Consider the following 8,581-nt stretch of genomic DNA (forward strand, 5'->3'; position numbering starts at 1 on the left):
TCTTAGAAAAGAAATGCCTAGGGTTCAAGAAAAACTGATAAACCGGAGTTCCAGTGGGCCCAACTCCAAACTCCGACAGTTGGTAACCCGTCCAGCATTAGAGCAGAGGTCAAGCCGTAGCGGTTTTCCGGTCTCGCCCGCCCCCTTGCGCCGATTGGTAGGTGCAGATTTCGCTATCTGATTCGCCGAACGAAAGCAGCGCGTAGTTTAAAACATTGTATCAGTAACAAAGGTGCACCTCGTGGGCGGAGTTGTGCTCTCAGGCTGGGAAAGTCCAGGTTCGGCCGCGGAGTGAGAGTGAGCCGGTACCGTAGGAGAAGTGTGGCGTCTTCGGGTGAGTGTGCGGCTGTGCTTGAGCCCAGCTGGGGTACTTGCTTTTGCCCTGGCGGATTCGGCTTTCAGAAAGCGGAACTGCCGCCATCCCTTTTTTTCTTAATACCACTGTCCTCACTGTGGGCCTGGGAGGCGAGGTTGGAGCAGGAGCCTAGGGCTACTGACACCGCCTCCACGACACCGTTGAGCGAGGCACCCTACTTGGAGCGTGGCCTTATGCTTTCGGAGCCGGATATCTGTTCATTCCTGTTCGCGGTCCGAAATGCTGCCTCAGATTGGATTAAATGATTAACTCTTTCTCTCATTCCCTTCCCCTTTGCTGGTAGTTTAAGGGAAAAAGGAGTAAGAATTCAGGCAGCGAGACTAGATTGTCCTGGGGCCAGGGAATTGTTTCTTACCCAGAATTTGCTGCCCCTTTTATCCCTTAAGGTTCTCCTCTCTACCCACTCTTGTCTCTTTTTAGACCTAAACTGCCCCTGCTGAAATGTCACAAGGGATCCTTTCTCCACCAGCCGGCTTGCTGTCGGATGAGGAGGTCGTAGTCTCCCCCATGTTTGAGTCCACAGCTGCAGATTTGGGATCTGTGGTACGCAAGGACCTGCTGTCAGACTGCTCTGTCATCTCCACCTCCCTGGAAGACAAGCAGCAGGTAAAGGAGTTGAAGAGTGGCTTGGGGACAGAAAGTGATATCCTCAGCCTACTAGTTGTCCATACAGAGTAGCATGAGGTAAAAAATCCAGCAATCCTAGGGTTTGAGGGATCAACTCAAAATTAAGAGCATGACAAGTAAAGAATGTACAGTTGTGTGTCCATAAGAAAACTATTAATTGCATTGCATTAATGAAACATCCTCAAATGCATACTCTCAGTTAATCCTATGAGGGAAGGCAATTGTTGTGTCTACTTCACCATGAGTCCCAGACATTTTAAATAATTTCCACAAGGTCATATTGCCATTATGTAGGTGGAATGTACATTCAGGTTTTAATATCAACCACAGCTTCCATTTAAGGAGCCTTTCTTTCTGCTGAGCTGAGGTTTCTCAGCTGCAGCATTATTGATGTTTGGGGCCAGATAATTCTTTGTTATACGGGGCCGTCCTGTGCATTGTAAGACGTTAAGCAGCATTCCTGGCCTCTACCCACTAGATGTCAGTAGCTGCTTACCATTTGTGACAACCAGGAAACCTGTCCTGACATTACTAAATGTCCCTTGAAAGGGAAATGGCCATGGTTGAGAAGAACTCTACTCAGAAGTCTCCCCTTTTGTAGAAGTTTCATGAGAGCAGGAGCCTTGTTAATGTTCTTCACTGTGGACTACCAGAGCTCTTAGAATTTCTGGGCCAAAGTAGACAGATCTCTAAATATCTGTTGAATGAACGTGGTGGGTGCTATTATTAACCCCAATCTACAGATGAGGAAACTGAGGTGAAAAGAATTTAAAGAACTTGTTCAAGATCTCATAGTTACTAAATTATGAAATTGGGACTCAAATTCAGGTATGTCTGCCTCCAAGGTGCTTAACTGCTGTCTTTTGCTATATCACACACTGATCTTCATACCAGTCAACTAGTTCTGACTCAGATAATCTGTGGTAAGCCAAGTTTTCAGGATAGTGAAGAGACAAGGAAGGGTGATTAAGTACTGAAAACTCCATGTGGGTTGGAATGATTATGGAACCCAAGTAATGGCACAGAGTCATTTGAGGTGGAATAGAGGTAGTGTTAGCATGATTCCCAGGAAATATGCTATATTTTCCCATCTGCTCAGAAGTAACTGTTGAGATTAATCTGTGATATTGGCCTGCAATTCTGCCACAGGTTCCATCTGAAGATAGTACAGAGAAGGTGAAAGTATACCTGAGGGTCAGGCCCTTGTTATCTTCAGAGTTAGAACGACAGGAGGATCAGGTAAGTTTCTGAGGAGGGAGGATTCAAGGTGGAATGATACAGTACAGTAGAGGTTCCCAGGAGTGTTTCCTTCTGTGACAACTGTGTTTTCCCCCTTCTCAGGGTTGTGTCCGTATTGAGAATATAGAGACCCTTGCCCTACAGGCACCCAAGGACTCTTTTGCCCAGAAGAGCAACGAGCGAGGAATTGGACAGGCCACCCACAGATTCACCTTTTCCCAGGTACGGAGTTACTGACATGTGAACAAGGGACCAACACTTAAGGGCAACTTTATTCCCTCTTTAGAAGGAAAGCTTTTTACTTGACTGTGACTCCTTATATATTCATGTCTACAATCTGGGAGATGCTTGTTATGTGCTAGTCAGTGTGTCGAGTACTTTATGTGCATTAATTCCCAACAACTCTATTGTTATTATTATCATCATTGTCCCTAATTTCCTGGTAAGGATACTGTGGCTCGGTGAGTATAATGTTGCTGAAGCCATGTAGCTAGTCATTGGTGGAGTTAGGACTTGAGTCTAGATCCATCTATTTCCCAAGCCCATGCTTGTGAACATTATGTTGTTCCATTTTGTGTGCAGCATTGGACTTAGTGGATAGCATTCCATAAGTATTTGTTGATTTGGATGAAAAATGGACTGGCAGAGAGTATTTAGGCAGCAGCTGGCAGCAATGCAGGAAGAAGTTGCTTGAGTAGTCTCCAGAGCCAGCCACCCAGGAAGGGATGTATCTGCTGGCTCTGCACAGAGAAAAGTGGGAGACGAAGGATGGGCCTCTGAGAAATTGGGTGTGTCTCTAGATCTTTGGGCCAGAAGTGGGCCAGGAATCTTTCTTCAACCTGACTGTGAAGGAGATGGTCAAGGATGTACTTAAAGGACAGAACTGGCTCATCTATACATATGGAGTCACCAACTCAGGGAAAACCCACACAATTCAAGGTGAGTAATAGGCCTCACAGAACTGCTGTCTTTGCCTTTTGATACTGAGTTGGGGAACAGCACTTACTACAGCTGTCCACCTTTCACATGCCTCCAGGTACCATCAAGGATGGTGGGATCCTGCCCCGGTCCCTGGCTCTGATTTTCAATAGTCTCCAAGGCCAACTTCATCCAACACCTGATCTGAAGCCTGTGCTCTTCAACGAGGTAATGTGGCTAGACAGCAAGCAGATCCGGCAGGAGGAATTGAAGAAACTGGCCCTGATAAATGGAGGCCTCCAAGAGGTAAAGTGTTGGTGTTCACAGAGGCAGGGATGGGGGACAAAGTCTCCAGAAAGTTTTGTGCTTATCTTATCCCTGGACCCCTCCAGGAGGAGCTGTCCACCTCCTTAAAGAAGAATGTCTACATTGAAAGTCGGATGGGTACCAGCACCAGCTTTGACAGTGGCATTGCTGGGCTCTCCTCCACCAGTCAGTTTACCAGCAGTAGCCAGCTGGATGGTATGTACCATGACTGGGCTCTGTGCCAAGTAACAGTAGGAACGTATTCTCTACTCCCAAAAACTTCCAGGGGTACAGACCAGAGGTTGCAACCTGAGCTCCACCTTCTGAGGCCCCTGCAGGCCAAAAGGGAGATGGACTACTCGAGTTGATGCTCTGTACATTGGCTTCTTCCCCAGAAACGAGTCACCAATGGGCACAGCCAGACACTGCCCCAGTAAGTGTCCCTGCAGATATTCGCTTCTCCATCTGGATCTCCTTTTTTGAGATCTACAATGAACTGCTTTATGACCTGTTAGAACCACATAGCCAGCAGCGCAAGAGGCAGACACTGCGGCTGTGTGAGGATCAGAATGGCAATCCCTATGTGAAAGGTATGGGAAAGCAGGGAGGCTAGCATGAACCCTGGAGGGGACCTTGGGAGAGACTAGGAAAAGAGTTAGGTGCTCCCCTCTTATGTATGCCCTTCTTTCCTTGGCCTCTCAGATCTCAATTGGATTCATGTTCAGGATGCTGAGGAGGCCTGGAAACTCCTGAAAGTGGGTCGTAAAAACCAGAGCTTTGCCAGCACCCACCTGAACCAGAACTCCAGCCGCAGGTTAGTGGGTTATGAGTCAGCCTTTCTTTCACTGTGTTCCAGGAAACATTAGTCCTCCACCTGGTCATAGAAGATATGCAGTGACTTTTCGCTCTTTCTTAACTTCCAGTCATAGCATCTTCTCAGTCCGGATCCTGCACCTTCAGGGGGAAGGTGATATAATCCCCAAGATTAGCGAGTAAGTTTTTCCATTTAGAAATCTGGGCTCTTGGCAATAAATGGTAATTGGGGGAGGGGACGAGAGCGGTCCTCAGGGGAATTACTTCCGTTAGATTCATGCTCTCCTTCCTTGGGTACAGAGATTCTTCATGGGTCCTCCCCTCTCTAAAACTATACAAAGGGCTAGAAAGCTCATAACATGTGGGGTCCTTATGTTAGATCCTGTCCATCATTCAAGGTTATCACTCTGTGATCTGGCTGGCTCGGAGCGCTGCAAAGATCAAAAGAGTGGTGAGCGCCTGAAGGAAGCAGGAAACATTAACACTTCTCTGCACACCTTGGGCCGCTGTATTACTGCCCTGCGCCAAAACCAGCAGAACCGGTAAGCTTTTCACTGCAAGCCAGGATGGCCTGGAGCTCTGCAGTTTGCTAAGAGACTTCCCGGTCATCACTGGGGCTAGTGCTAGGATACCCCCAAGGGCTGGAGTTCTGCTCACAGCTCTATTCTCTGATTCCCTGCCAGGTCAAAGCAGAACCTGGTTCCCTTCCGTGACAGCAAGTTGACTCGAGTGTTCCAAGGCTTCTTCACAGGCCGAGGCCGCTCCTGCATGATTGTCAATGTGAATCCCTGTGCATCTACCTATGATGAGACCCTTCATGTGGCCAAGTTCTCAGCCATTACTAGCCAGGTGAGAAGCTATAGGTGTGATGACTGTGCTCACTTTGGGCTGGTACCTGTACTTAAGGAAGCTACTAGGGACTAGAAATGGATTCAGTTAAGATTTTTCCCCCTCACTAGCTTGTGCATGCTCCACCTGTGCAACTGGGATTCCCATCGCTACATTCATTCATCAAGGAACACAGTCTGCGGGCATCTCCCAGCTTAGAGACTGGAGCTAAAACAGACCCAGGCCTTGATGATGATATTGAAAATGAAGTTGACATCTCCACATATGGCAAGGAGGTGAGAATGCAAGAAAGCTTTGGTGCAGCAGCTTGATGGCTATACATTTTCCATGCTACCTTCCAGGTAGGCCTGTGCCTTTTTAGGGCATGGGCTTCTAGTGACCTCTGACCTGTGTTTCCCTCCTAGGAGCTTCTACAGGTGGTGGGAGCCATGAAAGCACTGCTTTTGAAAGAACGGCAGGAAAAGTTGAGGCTGGAGATGCAGCTCCGTGATGAAATTTGCAATGAGATGGTGGAGCAAATGCAACAACGGGAACAGTGGTGCAGGTACCAGCTGAGTAACCCCTCTTGTTCTGTCACCTAGACCTAAGGGTGGGAAGCAGAGGCTAGGATGGAGTAGTGCCTCAAGATCTGCTCTCCAAGCTCACTCAGAATCTTCACTCACTTCTCTCTTCTCTGACAGTGAACATTTGGACACCCAAAAGGAACTACTAGAGGAAATGTATGAAGAGAAACTAACGATCCTCAAGGAATCACTGACAAGTTTTTACCAAGAAGAACTTCAGGTGAGTTGCCCTGAACCAGTCCCAACTAGCTGCTCAGATTCCCATCGCCAGCTTGCCTGAGATAAACATTATATAAACTCTCATAGGGGTAGGAATATGTAATTCACCTTTCTATAGTCTCCTTAGTGCTTTGTACGTGTCAGTCTATGTTTAATTAATTGATTAAGAGTTTGGCCAGGAAATGGTGTAAGTGCTAACAAACAGGATTTTGAGGCCCATGTATCAGGGAAATTTTTGTTCATTGTTCAGTCACCTATTCCTGTAGGATTTGTCTGACTCTGAATGGAATTGTGCTCTCTACTTCCTTCTTAGGAGCGGGATGAGAAGATTGAAGAGCTAGAAGCTCTCTTGAAGGAAACCAGACAGCAGCCAGTGGCCCATCAACAATCAGGGTCTGAACTGTCCCTACGGCGGTCACAAAGGTTGGCGGGTTCTGCCTCCACCCAGCAGCTCCAGGAGATTAAAGCTAAACTGGAACAATGCAAAGCAGAGCTAAGCTCCACCACTGAAGGTGAGGAAGGAGACAGGGCCAGGAAGCATAACAGTTTCAGGGAAGAGCTGTTCTTCAAACTTGGGCCTTCTGGTGCCAGCTCCAACATAATTTCCTCAACTCCAAGCTACATCCCCCTGACCTTTCATCTTAGGATGCACATAGCATCACTTGTTATGTTTGCTGCAAGCTACTGTTAATTCAGTTAAAGAGATAAGTCCAAGGCTAGAAAGCCTACACATGTAAGGTTATTGTTTCCTTCTCAGAGCTGCAGAAATATCAGAAAATGTTAGAACCACCACCCTCAGCCAAGCCCTTCATCGTTGATGTGGACAAGAAGTTAGAGGAGGGCCAGAAGGTAATTACCTTTCTCTGTTACCAAAGCTCTCACCTAAGGCAATTTCCAACACTATATCCCTGGTTCATATGAGGACAAGATGTTTTCTCTGCAGTCCTAGAGAATGGCTACTTCATTCAAATGACTAGCCTTTCTAGTTTTACTTCTCTTCAAATGGTTCTCCGACTCCTCCAGATCACTGGTTGATCTTCGCCACAATTTGGTTCCTACTCCTCCTTTTTCAGAATATAAGGCTAATGCGGACAGAGCTACAGAAACTTGGTGAGTCTCTCCAGTCAGCAGAAAGAGCCTGTTGCCACAGCACTGGAGCAGGAAAACTTCGCCAAGCCTTGGCCACATGTGATGACATCTTAATCAAACAGGTTAGGGAAGCCTATATACCACTTTCTCCCATCAGCCCACTTCAGAGTATACATGAGAAAGAGAAAAGGTAAAGACTTTTAGGCTAATCTTATAGTGAGGGGAGTTTCTATTCCTTGCAAAATAACCATTCACTAAGTACAAGGCATTATGTTAAGTAATTTGTAGGCTTTTTCTGTTATAACAACCCTAGAGAGGTAGATACTATCATATTTAATCCAAGATGCTTAGATTATAAGAAACAATTAATTGTAAGATAAAACACTAACAATTAAGCTATGACACTGTCATCAGTAAATGCATCCTGATTCCAGATGTATTCAAATGTAAAAAAAAAAAAAAAAAAAATCCTAGGCTAATTTGATACCTAGGAACTGAGGCTCTTGGAGGTTAAGTAAAATCATTCAAGCTCATACCACCTGACGTGTTAGAAAAGGTCCTTCTATTCAGTGCTATTTGTTTGGGTCTTAAAGAAAATACCCTCCTATTCAGTTAAAAGCTCTAAGCATAAAGAGTTAATCTTTGTAAAAAGCAGTTTTAGTAACCAGTAGTGGATAGTGTGTATTACCTTGCCCTCCTGTTTCTCTAATAGATTAGACAGAAATGTTTTCTATAACTTTGTTGATCTTCCTTAGGATCAGACCCTGGCTGAGCTGCAGAATAACATGATGCTAGTAAAACTGGACCTTCGGAAGAAGGCAGCATGCATCGCGGAGCAGTATCATACTGTGCTGAAACTCCAAGGCCAGGCTTCTACCAAAAAGCGCCTCGGTGCCAACCAGGAAAACCAGCAACCAAACCAACAGCCCCCAGGGAAGAAACCATTTCTTCGTAACTTACTTCCCCGAACACCTACCTGCCAAAGCTCAACAGACTACAGCCCTTATGCCCGGATCCTGCGCTCACGGTGCTCCCCTTTACTCAAATCTGGGCCTTTTGGAAAAAAATACTAAGGTTGTGAGAAGGAAAGAGCATTGCTCTGAGGTGGGTCAGCTGCTCAGCTTAAGAAATAGGTCTCTTTAAAGCTTTACTATATATATATACCTGGAACTCTATCCAGAATGCAATATTCAGACATTAGTTTTTCTCCCTTTTGTAATATAATCACCTATGTAATCTTACACTTCTTTTACTTATATGGTTTCTATGCACACAAAAGTTATATTAAAATAAAGATATTGTTCACATTTTAAATTTGAATTCTAAATTTAGCATAATCATTGAATTATAAAAGGGGCAGAAAATTTGAAAATCAAATATCATTCGGGCCCCTGGGAACTTTGCACAGGAATGGCAGTGCAGACCAGCAACTGGTGCACAGCTAACCCAAGAAAGCTTGGTAAGAAATTAATTCAAGGGACATTAGATATTCTAAACCTTCCTTAATATAAAATGAAGTGTCACCAATAAAGATGTTAAAAAAACCAAAAAAACAAAAACAGGTTAATTAACTAAATGATTA

The 8,581-nt window shown here is 45.4% G+C and overlaps 1 protein-coding gene across 1 annotated transcript; it reads left to right on the top strand.

Annotated features, from left to right (window-relative positions):
• The first annotated feature begins 193 nt into the window (after positions 1–193).
• On the top strand, positions 194–8,319 carry KIF20A (kinesin family member 20A). The gene is made up of 19 exons (XM_081231575.1): positions 194–334; positions 797–982; positions 2,153–2,242; positions 2,345–2,464; positions 3,043–3,181; positions 3,279–3,466; positions 3,553–3,682; positions 3,862–4,056; positions 4,169–4,280; positions 4,390–4,458; positions 4,678–4,821; positions 4,963–5,128; positions 5,239–5,403; positions 5,533–5,672; positions 5,809–5,911; positions 6,224–6,422; positions 6,668–6,759; positions 6,984–7,121; positions 7,755–8,319. The coding sequence occupies exons 2-19, from the start codon at positions 818–820 to the stop codon at positions 8,070–8,072; spliced, it is 2,673 nt and encodes an 890-aa protein (XP_081087701.1). The 5' UTR covers positions 194–334; positions 797–817; the 3' UTR covers positions 8,073–8,319.
• Positions 8,320–8,581: the final 262 nt, after the last annotated feature.

The sequence above is a fragment of the Mesoplodon bidens genome (genome assembly GCF_964165515.1).
Source record: "Mesoplodon bidens genome assembly, chromosome: 4".
NCBI lineage: Eukaryota > Metazoa > Chordata > Mammalia > Artiodactyla > Ziphiidae > Mesoplodon > Mesoplodon bidens.